This window comes from Cupressus sempervirens, chromosome 8, assembly GCF_028749045.1.
Source record: "Cupressus sempervirens isolate cs-2001-9-10 chromosome 8, ASM2874904v1, whole genome shotgun sequence".
Taxonomy (NCBI): Eukaryota; Viridiplantae; Streptophyta; class Pinopsida; order Cupressales; family Cupressaceae; genus Cupressus; species Cupressus sempervirens.
Genome location: NC_143125.1, coordinates 95,371 through 122,575, shown reverse-complemented (window position 1 = coordinate 122,575; position 27,205 = coordinate 95,371). Strand labels below are relative to the sequence as shown.

At 35.5% G+C, this 27,205-nt stretch overlaps 1 protein-coding gene across 1 annotated transcript; it reads right to left on the bottom strand.

The window, feature by feature from the left end:
- Positions 1 to 1,879: 1,879 nt before the first annotated feature.
- On the bottom strand, positions 1,880 to 26,652 carry LOC149541261 (protein BOBBER 1-like). The gene is made up of 6 exons (XM_089796564.1): positions 26,171 to 26,652; positions 6,489 to 6,661; positions 6,275 to 6,323; positions 6,003 to 6,169; positions 2,451 to 2,534; positions 1,880 to 2,346 (listed from the first exon to the last, which is right to left on the bottom strand). Exons 1-6 carry the CDS (start codon positions 26,592 to 26,594, stop codon positions 2,308 to 2,310), a joined length of 936 nt encoding a protein of 311 aa, XP_089652690.1. The 5' UTR covers positions 26,595 to 26,652; the 3' UTR covers positions 1,880 to 2,307.
- Positions 26,653 to 27,205: the final 553 nt, after the last annotated feature.

Sequence of the window (27,205 nt, the reverse complement as noted above, 5' to 3'; positions counted from 1 at the left end):
TGTTAAGTTTGAAACCGAATACATATGGCATGCTATGATTTCCTTCTCAAATCAGCCTGTCTTTTAAATCTAAATTATAATTCTTTGAAATTTCTTAAGAGAGGTCCTCGAGTCTTAAAGACAGCTTCATGCCAGTACTACAATATTATTTTCCATCAATTGAGTTTTAACAAATGAATTGATATCCTCTATGAACAGACACCCAAAACTCACCCAACTGGTTAGCCAAAAAAGATGGTGAAGAGGTGGAAAGAAAGCTTTGCAAAAACAAAGAACCGAAAAACAAAGAACAAGAATCAAAATTGATATAATTATTTTATTTTATTTTAAAAACTAATCAATAATTCATGCATGTCCAATCTATTTACCTTATCAAGTCAAGCGGTGGTGATCAGGTATTAGAAACACATCCAAAAACCTTAGCTAAGGTCATTAAAGGCATGGTTTTCTATAGATCACATGATGTCAGTGGCATCAGTTAATCAGACATGCATGTCTATTACTGAGCGGACATTCTAAACATCGTTATTGCCTAGCCTTGAGGCAAGGAGGGTCTTTCTTATCAAAAGATTGTGTGAAGATTGATATGGTCAATAATTGGGAGGTTAAGCTTAAACTAATGCTTCTCCTCTTATTCGAAAGCCGAGGCTTGCACAACTATTATAAGACTCTCCACTTAGATTTTGTATGTTCTTCTACCATTCTTTACCATGCATTTACTTTCTCCTGTGAAAAATGAATATCATAGAATTAACATTAATGATTTAAGTTATTTCAGTTGGTTGTTGTTTCAATTAAATGTTAATTTGGTTAATTCACATGAAATGGAATTAAAGATTTTCACTTTGGTAAATTGGTTGAAGTATTATTTTCATATCTGTTTTTAATTCAAAATATAGCTCTTATCTTTTTAGTTAAGAGACTTTGTTTGTTACATTATGTCAAACTTCTTTTTTTTAATATAATTTAATATTTATAGAAAATCTGAAATTATGAGTGATAGACAATGGTATAACAGTGATAAAGTTTGCAAATGTAATGTATTGTTTTTAGTTTTAGATTTGCAATATGTTTGTAGTAATAAATTTTGATACATCATAAATATTTAGATGCATAACATATAAGGCATACTTTAAAAGTTTAAACACTTCTAACTTGAATAGTGATAAAGTTTACCATTAATCAATATTGTATGACTTGAGCTTGATAAACAAGCTGATTATGCAAACAAAAACCCAAAACAAAAATCAGAGATCTTAATCAAGGTCCTTAGTTATGATGCTCTCCACCGAGTACACGGCACTTGGGGTACATGTACTCAGTACTTGGGTACGTAGGGGTGTGGGTACACGTGCCCATGCAACCTAGGTTCAAGTTAAACACTTAGGCATCCTTCTCTCACTCAATTTGTTTCTTCAAGAAGAAATAGTAAAATTATCCTAAACATAGAACGGCATGTCAACTTAAGATTCCTCTAAAACAAATCAAGAAAACACTAAAAGCATGTCATTGTAACTTGTGAAATATTCAAACTTCATCAGTTATTTTAGATACGCCCCCGTCAATATGATCCTCAATCTTCCATACAGAAATGGTTGACACTGAATTTTAGAAATTACTTTTAGCTTCTTTAAGAAACTGACACTTATATTAGAATGTCAGTGTGTGATTAAACTGACAAGATGTAGTCATTACTGTGAACACTACCTGTTAGAACCTTATAACCTCGCTTATATTGACAATTAGATTATCCAGTCATTAAGAAATGCCATTTTTCAAAAATATTGGGTCAATTAAATAAATTAAAACCTCATACAAAGCCACTACATCTAAATCGAAAAAGTGCTTACCATGAGCACAAATGCTAAATAGAATCATCTTGATGTCAACAAACCAACTAGCAGCATAGCATATTTATAAAAGAAATCAGTTCAATATCTCCCAATTATGCAACAATACAGCATGCATACAAAAAGAAAGAGAAATGAATCATCTTGACGTTTACCAATCACCTAGCACCCCAGCATATATACAAAAGCAATTATTGCCAAATTTGTGTATGACATTGCTGTTCAAAGCAGCACAATACGTCCAATGAAGTAAACACGTAAAGAGCATTCTCATCCACTAAAGACCATAGTTGATAAAAAAGAATACTGAAAGTTACAATAGCAAGTAGTAATATCTGGTGTCAGGCAGCAGTACCAGTTCTAATGACCAGCAAGTTAAAGGGCAACGGACTAATATCCTTCCAAAAAAATTATATTGATTGTCAAAAGGCAACCTCAGCAAACATTGGAAGTGTTCTTACGATATTTTTGCCTTTGAGAAGTCCATTTCGGGGTGCTACAAAAGTTCAGAAAACCATAATAAGACGCATTTCAAGACTTGTTGAAAACCAAAACAATGAATTACATGATGCCCCACAGGCAAATGAATAAAAGACAAACCTGGGCCATAAATTTCTTCAGTATTTCTTGCTTTTGCTGTTCCTCACTTGTAGGTAATCCCATGGCCTTTTGCCGTTGATCAAACTGAAAACACAAAATGGAAAATCTTTCAAAATTTAAAGAAAAATTTAATTGCACCATATACCATACAGTAAAGGACATTGTTCCCCCCAATATAAGGTCATGTCCCATATGCAGCCTAACATTTCAACTCTCTCCTAAAAGATGGACGCATTTCACTTGTATCAGGAGATTTAAAATAAAGCCCTCACTTATTACAATCTCATGTTTATTCACTAATTTGCTAAGATTTCTACCGTATCCGTTACTGTAAGGCTGTAAGCATCAGCATAGTGTATGCCCACCAGATTTGAACTCAGATAGTAATACCCTCAGCCAACTTGACTATGACAATTCAATTTTAATACCTGAGAATACATGTATATATACACAACCTATTAACTAGACCACAAACAAAACAATATTGAAACTCAGTGCAGATAAAATTTTGCGTTCACATTTTTATAACAAATTATTGAGAATTTGTTTCAGAAGATGGCCAGAATACTCCATTTTCACAATATGCCATTTTCTTCAGACAGATTTGCTATGGTCAATACAGCACCGAATTCTATTGGCACTAAACAAGGGTTGCTGTTGGGTACAAATCTGCATTACCACAACGTACATGGTTCACCTTAAAGCCGGATTGACATCATTATGCTGCATATTGTGCCCATATTCACAGAATAAAGGGAAAGGATTTAGACAGTTTAAGCACAAAATTTGCAAGCAATTAGGAGCCAACACGATTACATATCTAGCCAATTTCAAGATGTTAACAAATAGGCCATTAATCTTTTGATGAGCTTCATAAATTGGTGCAACCACTAACTATGGCATGCAATTCTTACAGAAGAAACAAGGACTAACAAAGAGAATTAATATGACAAGTTCGTATATTAGTGCAACTATCCCTTAACTATAACATGCAATTCTTACAGTGGAAACATGGGTTAGTGCTCCAATATGGATCGTAGAAGTTAACTATGTGAAGCCCTAATCTCAAACCACTAGTTATACAGCCTAAGCATGCAATTGGAAGACAATCTCCAGAACCCTTTTACGATAATTCAGCAGAGGAAATAGAGCTGTCAGAAGACACAAATAGGAAGAAGATGCAGACAGGTTCAGGGCTGATACAGAGTAATCCAAAAGCCCAGTAAGTAGAAGAGCAATTCTTACAGTTTGAACATGGGCCAGCGCTCCACAATGCATCATAAAAAGTTGGCTTAGTTTGACTGACGATGACCCTAATCCAATTCGTTAGTCAAATTGCCTAAGAATGCAATTTGAGGACAATCTATAGTAACCTTTTAAGGTAATTCAGAAAAGGAAATAGTGTTAGCAGAAGCCAGGCGGGGAGCAGATGCAGAGTAATCCAAAACCAAATGAAAGCAGCAAATACAATGAGACTCGGGGATGATGCAGAATAATCAGTAATACCACTATGATTTTTTCCACAATGTGCCCTAAATGTGATGATGATTTTAAGAATGTGTCTAAACAGTCATATGTTAGCATTGTAGGTAGTCTAATGTACACAATGATTTGCTTAGACTATTGTCCAAACAATGGAAGTTCTTCAAAAATTTATGTTGAACCCTGGTAAAGAACATTAAGATAAGTTTAAAAGGTGTTAGATATTTGCGAGGATCTTTTGATTATTGCCCATGTTATAACAGTAGTTAAGATGAGGGTAAGATATCAGGCATAGAGAGTTTTGTTGATGCAGATTGCATCCATCAGTGAGTGTCTGCTCTCTCTTTTGGCAGTTTAGTTAGTTGGATGAGTAATAGACAAACCATAGTCACATTGTCCACCACCAAAAAAATATATTGCTATTACACACATCTTCACAGAAGTGGTATGGTTATAGAGATTATATTCAGATATTGGTTTAGATTGCAAAGTGGTTAAAATCAGACAAGGCATTTGAAGTGCTTATGTGTTTGGCCAAGTCTCAGAGGTGCCGTGCATGTACAGAGCATGTTGACATAAAATACTATTTTTTTCACAAGATGGTAGAGAATAGTAAGATCACATTACAAAAGGTTGACACACAAGATGATGATGTAGACTTCCTTAGAGAGCCAATGAGTGCAAAGAAGTTCTTTTACTGTATCCAGGCCATGGGCATTGGATCCTGTACTTGATTTATCTTATGTTCCTCTATCATGTCATTGCAATGAGAGTGTCAACAGAAGAATATTAGGATTACAGACACAACTCACCATGCCATCTTAAATTCAAGTTTTAATCATGGTAAATAACATTCAATCTCCAGATAAACATGAAAAGGGTTAAAGTGGATGGCCTGTGTGTGTGGGAACAACTATTTATCATTATTAATTCTCATGTATCACAAAAGGTTACAAAAGAATACAAAACACGAGGTATAGAGCATCTTCCTCATCATGGTCAATGACAGGGAACTGAATTTGCCCACATGGAATGCTTAGGATTGAGAAATTAGACTTATGAGAGAACCCAATAGCTATACAAGATGTATGATGCACATGTGGTGTCAAAAAAGTTACATTCTATTCCAAAGTTTGAGCAAGTGGATATAGCCATAGGCATTGGAAGTTCGCATCACCATTATGCGTCACTAGTTTTAGGTCCATGGTATTTGTCCCTTGTTTTGTAAACCATTGATAAATTTTTATTTTCAATTGTTCAACGTATAGGAGCCTTCAGCTAGTATTTATTTACAAGTTTTACAAGTACACTGGTGCTGCTAGAATGTTGAGATAAAGACAGTACTAAAATTTATTGGGCAAGCTCAAGAGTGTAACACACTATTAATTACATTATTTAAATGGTGTGGTGGCCTTAGAGGCCTGTAGAAGTAAAATTGAACTGTAGAGTTGTAAGATATGGTATAAATAGAAAATATAACCTTAGCTCTTCTCTTCTGTGTTTTTCATTTGTGTACGCTACTACCTAAAATTATTTCAGCACTAAAAAGCATTTATAAGGTAATTTCCACGTCTCTTAGTAAAAATAAATGCAGCTACTAGGAGAACAGAAAACATAATCAACCAAGATCAGTTCATATGAAATTTTGTGTCAATGGAATAGCTATAAAATGTATTTAAGTTACAGATCAGTTATATAATCTAAGAGAACAACAACCAAAATTAGTACATAACTAGTTAACATTTCAGGCAAATTAACAATAAGAGCAAATAAAAACAGTATACCTGTAACAGCAGTTATCTGTAGTCAGAATCCAACAAACAAAATACTAGTTATGCAGAAAGTTATTTCCAAAAGGGACTATACACCAATTTCATGATTTACCAGCTCTCAGCATAACAAATTTATGCAAAGTTTAGGTTACAAAAAGGCAGCAGCAGCACTTGCATAAATGTGAAAGAAAAACATGGATTGTAAATCTAGACTTAATCTTTCCAATCATATGGTTAAACACAAAATAATAGAAAAAACACAAAAAACGGGTTTAGTAAAAAGTTGGCTCAGTAATACCATCATTTTTTCCACCGTCTGCCGTGTTTCTGCATCCAGGTCAGAAAGCTTGCTATTCTCAGGCTCTACTTTCTGAGTATTGATTACAGGTTCACCCTTCGCAACACAGTTCCACCACTCCATTTGATTCTGCTTTGTCAATAAAATTGAGAGTACCTTTCCATCTTCTGCTCACAGCAAAAACTGTCTGTTAAGTAACTGTCCCAAATGATAGCCCAAAGAAAGCATGACAATTAAACAGTTAAAAAAATTATTAAGTATTTGATGATCACCTATACTCCAGAAGCAGTCGTCCACTTTAACCGGCTTAGAAAGCTCACCCTGTCCATATATATGATTATGAGTTCAAACATAGTGTGGACCAAACTCAACACAAACTGTTTAAATTTTCAAATGCCCCATACAATCATAAAGAATACTCAAGACTCAAAAGAGACAAACATAACAATATAACCGATAGGGTTTACGCTGAATGCCATGACTTACATTTAGTATAAGATTCTTCCCTTTCAGCCCTGCCTTTATACTATTCTTTTTAATTTCACAAATAATCGATCTTCTTGCAGTACCAGGAGTAAGAGGTATGGTAATTGTGACCTCGGATAAAGTCTGTGTCCAGGAATAATTCTCAAGATCTGCTCCATTGCCAGTGTTTGGATCTGATGGAACAAATGCATCCAAAACCATGATCACTGATTGCATCCAGCTTAACAAATATGTTCATTCTAACATACAGTAAATACATACATGCCATTTTTTTCCATAAAATCAAGACTCAATGCATCGTCATATTCAGATGGAAGTATATGCATCTCAAAATAATAAAATTTTATAAGTCCATTCCCTGTTACTAATTCTATATGCTCCACAAGCAGTGAATTTTAACAGAAAAATTCACAAGCTTATAAATGAAACAATAAGAGGTCCTTATATAATGGACCACTGTAATTGCAACAAACTGATACTGTTAACAACTTGCAACAAACTCTTTGTAATGTTCACAACTTGAAATTTGAAATAACCAAATAGAGAACCCATGCTGTTCGCGCCATGTGACTGTATATTTAGAAAAATCAGACATCTTAGAGGATCTTGATTCTCCTGTCATCAACTTCCCATTAATAGTGACATTGTACACCTGCATATGTTAAACAAGTTTGCCAGGGCTATCATATATCACAAACAATTGTCCCATCGGCAACCACCTTACCTGTGAATCCTCCTAGATTCAATTTGAGAAAATCAATAAGTAACTGGAAGTTTAAATGGAGAACTAAAAATAGAGTTATTTAACTAATAACTAGAAAATTTCAGGACGAACTTATCTGCAAAGCAATAGCATTCTGGTTCTGAATTCTAGGAACATTTTTTTAGTACTGTTGGAATAAAACAGGCCCAACCTTTGTTTTTAATTTCCTAAATACAAGTAATTTATTTCTGCAAGTTTTCAATCATAGAGAGGCAGAAAGGTCTTTGTTCTTGAAAAGCATGTAACCAGATGGGCATGGAGAATTGGAGATGAGGGTTTTGCATGCCTTCTGCTATAGCTTCTTGTAGTAACTTAATTCAAAAGATGCACGGCTGGTTGAGCTAGTCGCCGTTGGTTGCAGGAATTGGGTTGAAATAGGAAAATCTAAATACCCCCATTCGCCAATTTGACATTTGTTTGCAAAATGCAAAATTGGATTTAGAATTTGTCTATCCTAATTTGACCCCAAAATGAGCATAGCGGAATTCCTAACAAAAGGTGGAATAAGAATAGCTTATTCTTATTCAAGTTTTTAATAAACCCAATTTGATGGATTGTTGGGTCCATGACTTGGCCATTTGATTGTATTTTGCCACTTAAATGTATTTTTGGACTATTTTCTTCACTCATCATAAGATATAAACTAGGTCAACATTATTTAATGTTTAATATGTGTTTTTTTTAAATGACAAAAAAAACTAATGTCAGATTTGATATCTTTTCTAAACTTTCATATAATTATCTTTACAAATAAATCTTGTGTTTAGTCTTATAATTAAAACTATGTTGAAAGATTATTTAAAAATCATATTTATGATCTCAACTTATTTGTATTTTTTATTTTCTTTAATATATTTAAAAATAAAACGATTTTAGTTTTGATCTTATACTCATTAAAATAATTTGATTTAATTTAGAATTAAATTTAAATTTAATGTGTCTTTGAATTTCGATGAATTTCGAAGGTCGTGGTATATCTTTCACTTATAAAGTCAATTTAAAAAATAAAATAAAGGCTAATTAAAGTAATTTGGCTCTTAAAAAATTAATAAGAAAATCAATATTTATAAATAAAATATATTGTTTATTTAAAATATTACCAAAGTAAAAAAAATTAATTATTAAAATTTTAATTCCAATTCCTATTTCAATTGCTGCAACCAAACATAGAATATGCATCTTTCAACTCCTCTTCCAAGTCAACCAAACAAGTCTAAACGATATTCCAGAACTTATTTTAAGAATGCACAAATACCAGAAGAGAGCTTATTCCAGCATAGATGAATGCCGCATTCGACAATTCTTGCAGCCAAATGGGAGGAAATCCAAAAGTCACCAAATTGTGATACCAAATGCTCTATACCTATTGTCTTTTCTTTTGCAAAGCACTGACCGTGGAAATAGAACTTTCTAGCATAAAATGGCATCGTATCTAAGTTACCAGCCCTGGTTTAGGTTTGGGTTTGAGATACGTTGTCGACTCAAGTTCGGGGATGGATTCGGGCATCATTTCATATTTACAAGAGAAACATGCATAGTTGCAAAACGAACTCATTTCACAGTATAAATAATTGATGCTTGATCATTGATCAATGCCAAATGATGAACATTAAATAGTTGCTCATTAATCTATCTTCATGAATGTAAAGAAAATCATCCATTGAATTACTAAATTGCAAACCATAGACTACTTCATCAAAGAATAAAGTTTGAAACATAATGATAGATGACAAGTGTTTGGTAGTTTATCAATGATCATAGTATCAAATGCCTTTCAAGGGTCAAATGGATCATCAAAAATGAGGGATCAATGGCTTCATCCCCGGCTGCAACTATATTAGATCCTCATCATTGGAACCCAAACTAGTTGCACTAGTCCCAAATGTTGCTATATCATCGTCATCCTCAACATGAGAGATTAGATGTGCGAAATGTTTTTTATTAGGTTCCTTTTAGACTTATATAAAAAAAAACGATCTTTGAATTTGTTTTACTTCAGATTTTGGGTCCTACTGCCCCGGGTCCTCCCGAGTTTGTTCCACCAAGGACCCAGGCGAATCCACAGTCCAAAAGAAGAACCCAACCTGGACCCACAGCAAACCCGAACATGAATCCGGACCGGTGCAGACCCAAACCAGAATTCAGGCAGCAAGGGACGAATCCGGCTTCTTAGGGTTCGAGGAATCCATTTGCAAAAGTCAAACAAAAAAGTGTCGCTTAAAAGACCGTGTTAGGAACCCAAATACAAACAAGTCCCTCGTCAATGGCACAAATGAGAAAGACAAGGAAAAACCCCTCCAAAAAGATGAAAAAAAAAACATTAAAATTCATGAAGGAGAAGCAAAATAAACACCCAAGCCATACTTTTGTCACCATCTAGCCCATTGCAATGTCCCCTTTATCAAAATAGGGTTGACTAATGCAAATAAAATATAAAAGAAAAATATTATAATTATCTAAACGAATAAATTAGTTAGGTTTAATATATTATCAAAAGGCGTGGGATGAAAAGTTGTGACCCTCAAATATCAGATATGAGAGGGATACGAGAGCTTTATTTGTAGAGGAAGGAAGAGGAAAAGAAAGGTGAAAATCAGGAAAGAGTTACTAGAGAAAAAAATAAGAAAGCGACTTCTTTCAAAAGTCAAGAAGGGGATGTACTTCTAACTCTTTCAAGACAATTTTAATTATGAAAGGTTGTCACTTTCCCAAGGCGGAGCAACAACATGGGCTTTAACTCTCTCAAAAGTTGTAATTATGAGAAAATAAGAAAGTGACTTCTTTAAAATGCAAAAGTCAAGAAGGGATTGTACTTGTAACTCTTTCAAAACAGTTTTAATCATGAAAGGTTGTCACTTTACCAAGGTGTAGAAACGATGTGGGCTTTAACTCTCTCAAAAGTTGTACTTATGAAAGATTGTGACTCTTTCAATGGACGGCAAAAATGAAGGGTTGTGATCCTTCAAAGGGTTGACTGTTGCAATTATTGTAATGAGAATTAACAAGTGTAAAAAAAATTCAAAAAAGAAAAAACACACATAACACAGAATACATAGAAAGCCCTGGTAAAAATATACCAGTAAAAAGCCACAGGCAAATGCCTCTCAACTTCATTTCTTAGGAATTTTCACAATTACAACAATGTTCAAAACATTTTTACAATCATGACTTCCAATTGCATATAACAACCGAGTTGCAGAGTCCAAATTACAAACCACTTATTATTAAATTTAGTGACTAACTTGTACAACTACATGTAAAACACTTGTCACAATTACTATTTATAGTAAGTCGTCAAAACAGCTTACTATTTATAATAAGTCAACTCATACAAACTTTCTAATTATAGAAGTCTCACAAATCGTAAACCACATTTGATGACTCAACCACAACTAGATTATATCTTTGATAACTTCACATTCCAACCTTTTCCCACCTGAAGTCAAATTACAAACTTGTGAAATTCCTCTACCAATAGACCATTGCCATTGCTACTTGTTGTCAAGTAATCAACAAGCCAAGAGAAGTTCTACACCAAATTAAATTCTCTATACCCAAAGCTTTTGTCATAATATATGCAGGATTAACATCAGTGTGAATTTTGACCAAAGAGATTTATCCTCCTTCCAACACTTCACAAACAAAATGATATTAAATCTCAATAAAGCTTTGTTCTAGAATGACAGGCTAAGTTACATGCTAAGTGAATAGCACTTTGACTGTCACAATGTAAAACTATTGGTCATGTTTTTCTTGTAACTCACCTAAAAGCCTATGAAGTCAGACTGTCTCCTAGGGCTTGTGTTGGCAATGCCACTATTGCTTGTAATTTAGAAACCCAACTAACAATACCTCCAGCTAATGAGAAAACATACATGTAGTAAGCTTTTCTTATCTCTGTCTCCACCAAAATCTGCATCCACAAACCCATCTACTTGAAGACTATTCCCACTATAATAGATAGCAGCATTTCAAGTGCTTCTTAGAAATCTGAGAATCCACTTCAAAATTGTCCAATGATGAATACCAGGATTTGACATGATAAGGTTTGTAGACCATTCTCATTCATCATGTCAAACTCTCACCTCTGATGATCAAGGATCCCTTCTAGTTAACTTCAACACTTGATCAATGTGGGCATGGTAGTAGAGCTGCAATAGGGTGCCCTTAAATCGATCCTCAACCCAAGGCTTTAGAATAAGACCTTATCTCGTTGGCCACATATGGTTCTTAAGCAATGGTCCTTATCCATCTTTATAAGGCAGCCTCATGGTTCCCACCATCTTTATGAGGTACCATACCTAGCGTGAAATCTTTCACAGTCCCGCCTCCTTGTACTCCCTTAACTCAACAAGATTGATTGTTGAGAAATTTCATATTAATAAATACATATTCACAATTGGAATTTACTTGTATTCAAGTGTTATCTTTGGAAATATATTTGTTGTTTGTCAATTATCAATGATTATTTATGAATCGTCGCTTACTGTAAATTTCTGCACACACCCTTAACACATTTTTTTGTTGCATCTTCTCTCTAATTGCTTTTTATTTGCTCTGAACAAACTGATATTCTCCTCAATTTCGCCTCCTACTAGCTTCCCAAATTACCATCTATAAGTACCATTTCAATTGCTAAGGGATGCAGCTTTAAGAGGGACAACTAGACAAAATGAAAGTGCCTTTAGAAGAGGGTCGGCCAAACAAAGAATTGGATTTTACTTGTATTTTACAAAGGATTGCCATTACCTGTAGACATTGTTGTTCGAGGTTGCCCCCATACATTTTATGCTAATTATAAAAGACATGTCAAGAGCTGCAAAGGCCTCAGGGACATGATGATATTCAAGCCTTAATTCACGCTTCGAAGCAGCATGCATATGTGTGTGGGTATTGTGATATTCTAGTCTTACTTCACGCTTCTAGGCTTCACACACACAGACTTCTTACAAATGACAAACACAGCCCCTACAAAATAGCTGAATCGACCAACCCGATCCACAAATCTGAAACAGGATCTGTGCCAAAACTGGTAACTTAGGTTAAAACTTATAAGCACATGCTGATTTCATAAAAAGAGAACATAAATTTGAAGAAGACTACCATAAAGTACAAGCACGTGTTGATTTCTCATTGCCCATATAAGGACAATTACCAAAGGAAACCTATAAGAACTTAAAATCAATAATGAGTAGACCATGGAGCATCTCAAGGAAATTTGCAGCAAATGCCTGAGATGGAGCTCCATAAAGTCAGTCTTCAATATTGCAAACTTATATCTCTGTTACGATGGTCAAACAAATGCAAACAAAATTACAAATGCATGTTTAGCAGTGAAGCATTCAGTACAGCAATTGCCTGAGAAGGGCAAGAATGAGGCATATAAGAATGAATATTTAGTGAAGCCGAGGAATACAGCAGCTGAAGAAACAACTTTGCTGAGAACTGAACACAAAATCTTAGTCTCAAATTTCAGAAGTATACATGGGCAGAATCTCATGTCCCCTTCATGAAATAGGATTAAATAAATGGATAATAATAATTAAATTAAAAACATGATAGGATAAATTTAAAAAAGAAAAGTTAAACAAATGTTCAAAAGGCATGAATGGAAAAGTAGTGTCTCCCTTAAATGAGAGGTATAAAAGGGAAAGAAGATAACTGCATTAGACAAAAAAGGGGGAGGAAGGAGTGGAGCATAAGAATTAAGAAAATATTTAAGGGAAAGGAACGGGGAGAAAATAAGAGAGTGACACGCAAAAGGTGAAGGGTTGTCACTGTTAAAAGGGGTTGTGAATCTTGGAGAGTGTTGTACTTATGAAGGGTTATGACTTTTCAAAAGGGTTGTAATTATGAAGATCGTGACTCTTTGAAAAGGTTGTGATTATAAAGGGTTGTGACTCTTCAAAATAGTTATAATTATGAAGGATTGTGACTGTTCAAAACTGTTTTTGTTATGAAGGGTTGGGACTCTTTGAATGGGTTAAAATTATGAAGGGTTGTCACTCTTCATAAGAGAGAGACTTATGAAGGGTCCTGACTTTGGCCAAAAGACAGACATGATGAAGAGATGTAACCTCTCCCTCACATGGGAAGAAATAAATTAGAAGAAGGATCAAATGGAATGGGGGAAAAAGGAGGAGGAAATCAAGAGCAGATTTCGAGCATAAGTATAAGAAGGGATCTTAGATTCAGAGCAGAAGTATAAGAAGGGATCTGAAATAAGAACTGAGAAGTCAAGAATTAAATTAGATATGTAGATCTAAAAGAAGAAATGCAGATCTTAAATGAGATATGTGCAGATCTGAAAAGTAGTAAAGACAGATTTAAGAAGTGAGAAATAGGAAGTGAAAGGGGCACAGTTGTAAAACAAATGTATATTTTCGTAACCAAAGGGTGACCCTTTCATAAGGGCACCATTAACAAATGAAAGGATGTGAACCCCTATATTTAAAGGATAATTAGAGAATATAAAAACATACTTGACTCCCATCATTGGTAAAAATAGGAAGTAAACAGAACTGGAAAAATAAAGAACAGTCTCGGACTAAACGTATCTCGTGGCAAGTATTATTTGATACAAATATAAGGTAGAAAGTATTTTGGTGATTATCATTGGAACTTTGTGTGTTATAGAGACTTAACTATAATGAGTGATTATATATGTTTTAATATATAATAAAGATTTAATGACAGTTCTATAATAATCTTAATAATGATAGATATATTAATGGTGTAAGAATTAATATAGTATGTATAAAATATTATTTATATTTTATATTTGTTGTAATTTATCATTAAAAGGCAAGTATAGTGATGAGGCCACCTTATAAGCATGCCACCTCATTGTTGTGTCAGCAGACTCTCCATGGGGCCAAATGGAGACAAAGTGGACTGTCTTAGGGCTTGGGGAGGATAGGCTTTCACAGCACCTTATTGTGGATACTCTTCACAGTCCCTACCATGGTGAAAGGGTATTCAATCATTAGAAGCAAGTTATGAATGGCGAGATGGAGGAGAATGGCAATAGGACACCACATTAGGTAGCCCACCTCATATGTCTAGTGTTGTGACTTCCTGTCACCATTGTTCGTTTCATAGGTCCCCTGTTCATGCCTGTGCTTATACCTAGAGTGGACTGTGGAAGCAATGGATTATGATCATAATATAAATAGCAGGTCTAGTGCAGAAACTGGTGTTCGCCAATGAAGTACTGGTGTTCGCCAATGAAGTAATATGCAAAGTCCCCTTATCTGCATGTCAATGTAGCTGGGAGGAAGAGAGGATGCAGTAACACTGAAATCAACACATTCCATGACCCACCGTAGATTCCTAGTTTTCCGGAGCGCTGGTCAACACATCCCAAGGAATGGTCAAAGCAAGAGAATTCCATGGCGTCCTAAAAAATGTGCTCTCCCAAAACCTTGGAGCAGAATTTTGCGATGGTGTTGAAATGTGCATTGAAGGGACAAAATCCTTCACACAGTGAAAATTGCACTCTCCACAAATTGTGGAACGCTCTTTTGTGCATGGCAAGGAAAGTCTCCAAAGGATGGTTATCCTTAACATCAGTAAAATCCCACTTTCCTCAATGAATGGAGTGCAATTTTGATCTTTTCGTGGAATGCTTATCCTAGATGAGAATCAATGATTCCCCTACAACATCGCTCTCTACACTTCTTAGAACATAAAAGGACGAGGGGTATGGATTTTTATTTTCCCTCATGAATAGAATTCACTACCATGCTAAACCGCACTCTCTGAACCTTTTGTAGTGCACATTTGACCTCACTAAGAAATTTGTCTCCTCTAGATAAAAATCTATGACTTTTCAGGATAAAAATTTTAATTTAAATTTGAAAAATGGAAATGTTGGAAATCCATGGAAATTTGGACAACATGAAAGTCCAAAATGTCAAAAAATTTGGAAAAATCTAAGAGGAATGTTGAAGTTTGGAAATTTTTTGAAGAAATCCAAAAATATGGAAAAGGTTAGAAAAGTTTGGAAACTTGGAGAAGCTGGGACAAGTTGAAAAATCCAGAAATTCTGGAATTTTTTTGAAATTTCTTTATTTTGGAAAATTCAAAAAATCGCTAACTTAGAAAACATGAAAATCCAAGACATTCTAAAAATTCTAAACGGCGAGAAATTTGGAATCCAAATGAGAAAAGTTTTTGGAAAAGTGTTAAGTAACATGGCTCTTTTCTACAAATATACTAACATGGCCATTGTAATTCATGATTTCCAAATGCAGATTTGGATCCCATATAAATATGAGAAAATGAGACATGTCCCTATAGTTAATCATCTTTAGTTAACTCACCTTTAAGCATATATGTAATATTAATATATTAACCATATATATATATATATATATAATTCTTATCAATAATATACGACACAAAACAATGTTCATATAAATCATGAATACAAATACCCAGCGTAATGAGTATATAACTTTGACTAATGCTATACTTCAACACTCCCTCTTAGCAAGGGAGAAGTGACAAAAACATTTTATGAGATATCAATATCAAGGATATCTATACATAACATATTATCTGACTTAAACACTCCAAAATAGTGACTTCTCAAATAACTATAATCACAATGTTATGAACACTATCATAACATATATATTATGATCTCTAATTGTCCGAAACAATATCTAGAGTGATCATAATGCTTTTGTTATCAATGACTTCCGACGTATCCGAAACAAAAAACTATCATAATAACAGGCCTATCATTTGCAAGATCATCATATTACAAAGGTTACCTTCTGTCTGTTTGTTATCATGGTGTTCGGCAAAATCCGGCCCAAAGAACCATGATAACAGATCTACCATGTATAAGATCGTCAATGAAAGACCATCAACTTTCATTACATATCATATGTGAAATAGTAACCACCATGAACCGAGTCAGAGGGTGGTACAAAGGGTTTTCACCTCATTCTTCTCTCTCTTAGAGGAGAGTGCAGTGTAAAGAATTTCTCATAGAACTTCTCCTCAAAGAGAAGATATCATCCACAAAGGATTGTATCTCAAAATGTCTCCCTCTAAACATCGATCCTGGGAAGTCAGGTCCTCTAGTTACTTCCTTAGAAACTCTCTTTACCCAAGGATGCCTGTCAAATTAATCAATCCCTCATGTTATACGTCGTAGGCCCATAAATATCATACAGTCACCCACATGTATTTCTAGACTCCCTCTGAGTATCAATCTTCTAAGCTCCTGTACTGCCTTTGAAGAAGTGTCATACTCCCTCTTAATGTAGAAGAATCTCATAATCTTAATCATCAAAGATGTTTTCTTCAAGAGCCTCACTTTATCCATCTTAATCAACAGAGTCTTTGGAACTACTATCATTAGATTTAGTCTGCACAATATTTGGTAGCATATGTGAAGTACCAACCTTCTTTTCCTATAAGAATATCCTCAAACATAAAGGAAAAGATCAAAACAAATAACCTTTATAGTATGTATAGAATTACAAATAAATGAATAGATAATTTTAAAAGATACAAGTACTTATCTACCCATGAGCGTCATGGAATATCTCCTTTTCTAAGGATGGTTCAAGTGGGAATTTAACATTGCCTATTATTGCCCCCACAATGTAAAATTCCCACTCTTATACAATTGAACACTTTTACATCACATCAAATTTGACGTCTTCTTTCTAAGTTCCAACTTGCTCTTTTCATCCATCGAAGCTCCAAACATTCATTAAGCTTAATAGTAGAAGCTAACACAAGCTCATCCACAATGCACCAACATCTTGATTGAGTATAATTGTGCCACTTGAATGACTGTACAACTCATACGTCAAGTTTCATTTATCAAAGAGAGACTCGTAGATAGTTTAATTTAAAGTCATAACATTCTTATGATGTACATAAGGGGTGGGCCCATTCACATAGTTGCATGAATTATAGTCCTCTTGACTGTTACAATTTATCGATCACTAAAGATTCTATCGCAACATTGGTTTACTCCCTCTGAATCAATATGATCAATATCACTGACGGTTCATGAAGCCATATCCTTTATGTACTCCCTCTAACAAATGTGTCAGAATCCTTCTAAACATAAACCTTCTAAGCTTCTAAAATAAACTTCCCTTTAACAAAGTGTTAGCCTTTCTCTGAATCTGATATTAATCATCCTTTTCCTACATGAACACTCTCGGAGGAAAAGATCAAGCAAATAGCTCTTATAGTATATATTAAACATAAAATAAAAAAAAGAATAATATAATTCTCAATATAAGATCTTTCCAATATAGATAATTATTAACTAATTTCATTCCCTCTTATCCTACTTTGAAAATGATCCCCATTATTCCAATATATTTTATCTCCATAATATATCATCATATTATTTTTCTCCAAGTATTATTAACATCAAACTAATTAAATATCACCATGATATCCCTATCAATAATGTTATCACTAATGCGAAGAAATAAATCTGCTAACTAAAAGATAGCCTTTTTTAATTAAGAAAAGATATTACCTTTCATATTACAGCCATCATGTTACTTACCCACTATAATTTCGAGTCTTGGTTGTCCTCGCGGTCCTTCACTCATGTATAGAATTTCCTTATAAATTTAGGGTTAGAAGCCTGAGTATCATGTTAATATCGTGCGCTTCTCCCCATTGTTATCACTGGGTACATCCCCCTTCTTTGGAACCTTTCTATTATTACTCAAGGGTGATTATTCTCCCCATGGCGTGATATGCATTTTTCTTTTCTTGATTTACCCCAATGGGTGCATGGGCCCAATGCCACCTAGCTGTTGAACTTTATGTTATATTAATCAATGTCTTCGTATTTGTGAACTTGGTGGCTCACCCTTCCATTTGTATGATTGCTCCAATGTCTTTACCTTAACTCAGTAATTTATTTATTTATTTTTGGGACCTTGTTCAATATTGAATGCTTGCAACACTACAAAGCATCCTCAATCTAGGTCTTTTGTTGTTGAGTGTGATCCCACATTCTCCCGTCATCTATATTTTCACAATGGACAAGCACTAAACATTAGCGGCATTCGGATCAAAGTTGTGTCCCATGTCCATTCGTTACAAACCCAATGGAAATGCCCTACCCTATCGTTATCATGCATTTTCCCATCTTGTCAAGCTCCCTGCGACATCTATAACATCATCGGGTCCCACGTTCTAGAGATGTGTTTTCAAATCCAGCACGGTGAATTGTAATCTGACTCTAATAACTTGGCCTAGATCACTACAAGACAACTCCCACCATCGTTGGCTCAAACCAGAGTGGAGGCGCGAACATCAGATCCGTGAGCTAATGTTTGTAGGTCTAGAAACCATTATTTTGAAAGATGGGTTTCAACTTCAAATATTTTGCTTAGGAGTATTCTCAATAGCAATTTTGTCAGTTCATTAGTTGGATGGCTTCTAGCCAAAGATCCTGTGACACCATTTTCTCAACAAAGATTGTTAACAAGGCACTAAACATACTAAAGAGATTCAAAGCTTCCAGTCACAGAGCTTTTTCATGTTCCGAAAAATTCACTGGCATACTACATTACTAGAAACTTACATCATGGTAATACAAACAAAAAATGTCTTTGATATGGAACTTTGCAATTATCTGATAGAGGCACATTTGAAGACCATAAAAGTTGAACCATGGCCATGGGAGTCTCACAATATTCACCTATGTTCACATATAGAATAGAACAACACTAGAAAAAGCTTAATTAAATTCTAATATGATACACAGGAATCTGTACAGCTACCATAAGTCTCAAAAGAATTTGAAGCACAAGATTTGGGGCATCTATGTTGCTATATGCTACAATGTTTAAACTTGAACTGGAGTGCCTCATGAATTCAAAGATTCTAAAAGTTTTGCTATGAAATTCATTTTGTGCGTACGATGCCCACGATTAATTCAAACTTCCAATTAATACTTTAATTTGATCTTCTCTATCGTTGGTGAACAATAAAAATTCAAGCTCCAAAAAAACTCAAGCTTCAACTTCTAATTTTTTTAAGTGTGATATTATGCATAAGAAACCCAGCAATTCCACTTTTGATAAAACATTACCACCAACTCCCACAACATTGAATAAAAAAAATATGAAGACTTCAATAGTTGTTTCTACTCTTTATAAAATGTATTTAAAAACTTCCTTACATTTGCAGCAACTAAACTCTAATACCATGTTAAGTAACATGGATCTTTTCTACAAATGTACTAACATGGCCATTGTAATTAATGATTTCCAAATGCAGATTTGGATCCCATATAAATATGAGAGGAGGAGACATGTCTCTTATACATGTCCCTATAGTTAATCATCTTTAGTTAACTCACCTTTAAGCATATATGTAATATTAATATATTAACCATATATTATTATATTATATTATTATATAATAATATATAATGTACATAATATATAATATATACTATTCTTATCAATAATATAAGACACAAAACAATGTTCATATAAATCATGAATACAAATACTCAATGTAATGAGTATATCACTTCGACGGATGCTATAATTCAACAAAAAGTTAAAAAATTCATATATTTGGAAAAATCGAAAAATTCTCAAGGATGAAAATCCGAAGTCATGCGAAAAATTCCAAAAGTCTGAAAATCATGAAAAGTCAAAATTTTTGGGAAATTCAGAAAAAATCCCAATATTGAAGAATTTGAAAAGAAATCAATCAAAATCCAAAAAAGGAAAAGGCTGGAAAATTCTTCATGAATGGAAAAGTTGGATTTAAAAAGCGATTTTCTTTCAAGGAGATTTTTTTTGGATTTACATGGGAAATTAAATATTTATTTGAAAAATAAACCAAAAATGAAATATTGGAAGAAATTTAAAGGAAATTTGACTTTTTGTATTAAAACATGAAAATTAATTAAATATTGATTTTAATTGATATTTAATTTATTTATTTCCAAAAAAATCAAAAATTGGATGAATGAGGTCTTAGATTCATCATGAAGCTAAATGCATCAAATTGAAAACTTTATGAAAAATGAGGAAAAATCCAACAAGTGGCACAAAAATGGGAATCTTAGTCGCCAAGTTAAGCAGCTGCCTAATTTTAGCCTACAGTTTTAATGGCAATTTTTTAGGGGGACGACTTGTATAATCAACCCATTCATTCATTCCTTCTCACCCAGAAATTTGAAGAGTGAATTGAGAAAAGGAGCAAAATCTTGAGAGTTTGGAAGGAAGATTTTTGGATAAATTTTAGAAAATTGTTAAGGAGTTTCTGGGAATTCGCGACAAAGGATCTTGAATTTTATCAAAAAGGAACCTTTTCAGTGAGTTTTGGAAAATTGCATATTTCTAGAGAAAATCTTCAAAAGTGAGTCCCAAGGAGAAGAGTTTGAAAATCTTTGATAAAGTTCCAAAATTTATGTCTTCTGGACAAATTGTATCTACTTTTTATGCTTTCCACATGTTCTCACGTCTGGACATTTTCTGTTTGTAGGAAGGAAGAATGGTAGAACCCCGAGGAACAGGAGGAACGCAAGGGCAATTGATAAAGAATGAAAGGAGAGGATTCTACCCCAAATCCAAAATCGTGTCAAAGTGGGCAGAAATTGGAGATACAAGTCTCGGCAGCCTTGGTTTGAAAGAGTTTAATAGAAGAATGTTTGGATACAATGACCATCATCCTACACACCTAGCTACCAAAATCGTGAGGAGCGGAATTGTTGCTGCAGCTGGTTTCCCTCTTTCCTTTCAACATCCAACGCTGATTGTGGAATGCACCAAACACTATAGTCCCAAGGACATAACCATCAGGGATTCTGAACAAAATATTCTTGCGGAATTTCTCTGGCATCCATTTCCAAAGAGTTTGGGATTCCTTCTCACCCAATGATGGTTACGAAAACACAAAAGCAAGCACTTAGAATCTACACCTCTACAGTCCATTTTGTGAGAAAATAATCAACAAAAGATGGTTGAAAAAAAATAGATCACATCATTCCAAGATTCCAAAGGAAATAGTATGGCTCGAATTGCAGAGGGAGTATAGCAACATGATCATGATGTTGAGTCGCATATTTGGCATGCCTCGTTCTTACAGGTTTGAATCTTGGATGTGGTACTTCATTGAGCAAGTGACAGAATAAGGTAACAGGATAGATTGGGTTGGGCTCATAAGTGACAACCTGAATAAACAATTGATGAATCTAAAGCGCACAAGGAAATTTTACATGAGCTCTTGCATCATTTGCATGCTAGCACGAAGGATGAATTATGATGGACTACGATGCAAAGGACCGATTGGAAGTGGATCCCAACACCTAAAAGTTCATTAATGCTACCCGCAATTGCATTTATATTCCAAAGATGATTACATAAGTGTTAATGATGCCTTTGCCATGTGCATAGTGAGAACATTGCAAAAGAGACTACATATGAGATTGTCATTTAGTGAGATGAAGTTGGTCGAAGATTATAGTGCCTAGTCTATCCAATTTCTTACCTTTTCATACATCTGAGTTCAAGGATTTTCCTTAGAGCCATACAAGCTTCCCAAGTACCCAACGGATAAAATGGTCTTGTTAGAGCTTACTCGACAACTTACAGCCTATGACAAGATCCAGAAAAAGAAGAAGAAATTGGGATTGCAGTTCCCAATTTCCATAGGAGAAGGAAAAATTGAGGTATGCCCATGTCTAAAGGATATAGAGAGATCATCAAATGAGCTCCACATCATTTGTCTTTCACTTTATCCGAAAAGACTTGATTTTGATCCCTACAACAAGATCACATTAACAGCGGGATCAAAGTACCTACATAAAGTTCACATCGAGGATTTATGTGCAAATGTTGTGGATGAGAACGAGATTAGAAAGAGGATGTATTTTAGATTACCATTGAACATTATTAGAGCATGCAACATATTTCAAGGCCCTGAACAAATGGAGGAAGATCCAAATCAGCTAAGTTGCCGATTCGGGTTTGTGGGTTCGAGCAATTTTTTTTTCCTCATTTGGGTTCGTGGGTATTTTTACACACACACACACACACACACACACACACAAGAGAAACATGCATAGTTGCAAAACAAAGTCATTTCACAATATGAACAATTGTTGCTTGATCATTGATCAATGCCAAATGTCAACGATAAACATTAAATACTCGCTCATTAATCTATCTTCATGATTGTAAAGAAAATTATACATTGAATTACTAAATTGCAAAACATAGACTAGTTCATCAAATAATACATTGAATTACTAAATTGCAAAATAAAACTGCAAAACAAAGTCTAGTTCATCAAATAATAAAGTTTGAAACATAATGATAGATGACAAGTGTTTAGTAGTTTATCAATAATCATAGTATCAAATGCCCTTCAAGGGTCAAATGGATCATCATAAAATAAGGGATCAATGGCTTCATCCCCAATTGCAACTATATCTAGATCCTCATCATTGGAACCCAAACTAGTTCCACTAGTCCCATATGCTGCTATATCATCATCCTCCTCCTCAACATAAGAGGTTAGATGAGTGAAATGTTTTTTATTAAGTTCCTTTTAGAGTTACATAAGAAAACATTTTTAAAAAGACACTCTTTAAAGTTGTTTTAGCCCCGGGTTCGCTATGGGTTTGTCCGAGTTTGCTCCAGCAAGGACCCACAATCCAAACTAAGGACCCTGGCAGGACCCGCAGCGAAACCAGGGGCAAATCTGGACCCGTGTGGACCCGGACCCTAATCCAGGCAACAAGGGACAAATCCGACTTCTTAGTCCAAATGTGATGCAAAAAGGATTCAAATCTAGAAATGATAGTTCAGCCATATGATTGGAAAAGAAAAGAGGTCATAGATCTAGATGTTCTTTCAAAGCCAGCCTTAGATTTTACAAAATGGTGGATTGAGCGTAAGCGTGAAAAATTATTTGCACCAGCCAATGGATTTACATATAGGTTGATTGGTCACCGACCACTCCGAGATGAAAGATCGGGACAAATATCTGAAGGGACTATTGAAGAAAGAGGAACTCCATCAGAGGATGTAGGAACCAAGAAAGGGAAAGAGGTATCTCGAGAGAAGCATCCTAGGAGTGAGAAAGTCATCCAAGAGCCTCAAAATAAGAAGCAGAAACATGGAAATGCTCCCTCTTCTCCAAGTTGCACTCCCAATGTTCAAGAGATAGAAACATTTGAAAGGCGGGAAATAGAGACAAACATAAGGAGATTTGAGCAAGAGGAAAATTTGGATAGGCTAGTGCATGATAGACTAAGTATAAATGCCTATGAAAAATATGCCCAAGGGAGAGCAAGAGATCAAGATATAGTTACAGAGGAAAGTCTCGCTACAATCTTAGAGTGACAAATGATGGAGACCGAAGATGGTCCACTAGAGGAAGAGGCTCCTGCAGTAGCAATACATCTTTCAAATGTTGAAGTCATAGTTCCTGAAGTAACGGTGGATAGTCCAGGAGGTGAAGAGGAGATCGACATCCGCGAAGTCCAAAGGAAAGAGCAATTGGTGATTCCAAGGGACTAAAGTATACCCATTCCGGAATGGTTGAGGCAACGAAATCAAATGAGTCAACAAAAGGAGATTGATCTGGCAATTTAATTATAAGAAATTTAGGAACAAGCAAACCGATTAGAAGAGCAAGGGAAAGCAAAAAGATTCACTAAAGATCCACCCAAGAACCTTTCACACCTCCATGGGTTAATGGGATTGTGTGGAATTTATACGCGATTTGTGAAGGGGTATTCACAGGCAGTAGCTCCCTCGCCGATTTGACCTGGACGGGTGCATGTGAGTGGACAAACAAGTTTTGTCAAGTTCAAGCAGTTGATGAGCTCTTGCCCAATGTTGACTGCTCCTAATTTTACCAGACCCTTTAGGTTACATTGTGATGCTTCAGGATAAAGGGTGGAGCCGTGTTCATGCAAACCAAACAACCGATAGCTTATGAGAGCAAGAGGTTGAGAGGTGTTGAGCGGAGTTGCACTATTTACAACAAGGAAATGTTGGGCATCATGGATGCCTTGGTCAAGTTTAGACAGTACTTAGTAGGTAGCAAGTTTACGGTCAAGACAGATCATAACAACTTGAAGCATTTTCTTGGGTAGCAGGAGTTGAATGATAGGCAACAAAAGTGGGTCAGCAAGTTACAGGCAACAATTTTGACATAGTATTTGTGAAGGGGAAGAAAAACGTAGTTGCTAACGCGTTATCTCGCAAGCCACACTTGTGTATGATTGGGGCGTTATTGGATGATTGGAGGGAACTGATTATGGCCGATTATGCTAAAGATGAAAAGGCCCTCGAGCATTATAGATGGTACTATCCAGGATGAGAGGTATACAATTGTAAATGGGTTGATCATGTATAAGGATAGGATATGGTTAGTACTCAATTCTACGATAAAGCGAAAAATCCTTACAGGACATCTAGGCTACTTGAAAACATACAAATAGGTGAGGGAGTGGTTTGCTTGGAAAGGACTCTAAATGGATGTGTTGCAGTATGTGAGGGAGTGTGCAATTTGCCAGCAAAACAAACAAGAACACTCCTATCCTGGGGGTTATTGCAACCCTTACCCACTCCCGAGTGGAAGTGCAATAGTATATCAATGAATTTCATCACGAGTTTACCAGGGTGCAAGGTAGAAATTGTATTTAAGCGGTGGTGGATCAGTTGACCAAGTTTGCTTACTTCGTATCTATTCCATCCACCCACACAGCAACTCAAGTGGCTGAAATTTTCTTTGGGCAAATTTTTCAGATTACACGGGCTACCACAAGCTATTGTCAGTGACCCGGACAGCAGAATCATGAGCTCATTCTTGCAGGAACTTTTCCAATTATGTGGCACGGAGCTCACCCCAAGCACTAGTTATCATCCTCAAACTAATGGTCAAACGGAGATAGTGAATAAATGGCTTGAAGGGTATTTACGCAATTATGTTTTCGGACAGCAAAAAGGGTGGGTGAAGTGGTTACACATTGGTATATATTGCTATAACACAACGCACCACATGTCCATACAGATGATTCCTTTCATGGCCCTCTATGGTTACGATGTGCCAAAAATTTTAGATCTGCTCTTTAATGACAGCTGGACACCCAAATCAAAGGAATGGTTGCATGAGACCCAGGACATCATGAAGTCATTTAGGGATAATATCATAATATGCTCAAGGCTTAAAAGCAGCAAAAGCAATATGCAGACCAGCACAGGGTTGACCGTTCATTCCAAGAGGGAGTCTCATGTTGCAGCCCTATAGGCAATCCTCTCTTAAGAGGAACGGAGCAAAGAAGCTGAAGCCTCCTTATTATGGCCCCTTTAAGGTGAACAAGCGGGTGGGCAAAGTGGGAAGAATGTATTCCATGTGTCTCAACTCAAAAGGGCAATTGGGAAGAACGTGATTCCTTCAGTAGAGCTACCTCCACTCGATGATGAAGGGAAATTGATATTGATTCCTGAGGCAATCTTCAACAAGAAGAAGGGAAAAGCATGGTAATGTAGTTTTAAAATTAATTACAAAATCATTATAAAAATGAATCCGGTCGGCTGGGTAGACGCTGCCCTCACGGATAGGGGGCTACAGCTCCTTTATGTCCTCAATATTCGAAATGTCTAACAAGAACTGATGGAAACTAAAAATTTGCGAAAAGAGAGGAGTGGAAACCTTTTGAACAAAGACCCTTGGACGGATGGTCGAAGAGTAGTTAGGAGTTTGCAGCATTGCCGAAAGTTTTTGCTAAATGGTAACTAATGTATGTTGACAATCCAAAGCAAAATGGATCATGCGTGATAAAAGCATGATTTCAAGGTGCCATAGCCTAATCATCAAATTCAAACAATACTGGAAAACATAAGCTAACAATGCGCATGACATAATGTGAAGATATACTAACCGATTTCATTCTCTTTAGTATCTGAAACGCTGGGTTTAGGCTCGGAGCTCGGGCTAGGGCTCGCGCTGGAGGAAGTGCTAGGGCTAGGGTTTTGGCTTGGATTCGGGACTTGTTCTTCCTTCATGCGTTTGTTCTGTTCAGCCTTCTCAACCTTTTGACGATCTGACTTGCGCTTCTTTTCTTCATTATCCTTCCGCTTGGCCATGGAAACCATCTCTGCAATTTTTCGTTCGGCAGCATCATCTTTGAACAGCTCGTGCTTCCTCCGCAAGAAATCTATCACGTTTTCAACGAGATCAAGAGGTGCTTTCTGTTGTACAAGTTTCTCCAGAATATCATCGTAAGGTCCATTTGCTGCTGACGATTCTGCTTCCACTTTTTGATTGGATTTTTCCTCTTCTTCATACTCTGAAATGATCGCCATTGTTAGGAATTGTGAGCAAACAGAGCTTCAGACGCCTTGATGAAACACACGACGCTGTAACGATTAATGCGGAATCAAATTTAAATTCTAGGGTCTTCTCCTTCTCCGGAAGCCTCTATGCAGCCGACTAAATTTATCAAATAAATCAGTTTGTAACGACTTAATAATTAATAATAAAATTATTTATGTTTATTATTTGATGAACAAATTGTAACAAGAGCTTTGGGTTGCAAGCTTTAGGTTTAACTATGAAGGAAACTTTGTAGTTAAGTGCGCTTAGGCTGGTGTAGTACTAGGATGGGTGACCTCCCAGGAAGTCTCGGTGCTTCACCCCTGTGAGCATCATCGAGATCCAATGAGTGTTAAGTGTTCCATTTAGTCTCATGAGAGATGGATTCGTATTGAATCACTACTCATGAAACATGGGTCAATGAGTTTGACTCAAAATCACACAATTAAATCTTGATAGCAATATCACAATGTAACAAGAGCTACAAGAACATGAGTCCCTGCCTTGTGCGCCTTGTGCACTCTAAAAATTGAAAAAAAATATTTTTAGGTATTAAGTTTATTTTGGTCAGATAAAAGATTTCCTTTTTACAAAGATTAAT

Coding starts and splice junctions, on each gene's coding strand:
- LOC149541261 (XM_089796564.1), bottom strand. CDS start 26,594: ATGGCGATCATTTCAGAGTATGAAGAAGAGGAAAAATCCAATCAAAAA. Junction 6,662..26,170: donor TACTAAAGAGAATGAAATCG/GTTAGTATATCT, acceptor TTGTTCCATCAG/ATCCAAACACTGGCAATGGA. Junction 2,347..2,450: donor TGAAGAAATTTATGGCCCAG/GTTTGTCTTTTA, acceptor GAACTTTTGTAG/CACCCCGAAATGGACTTCTC.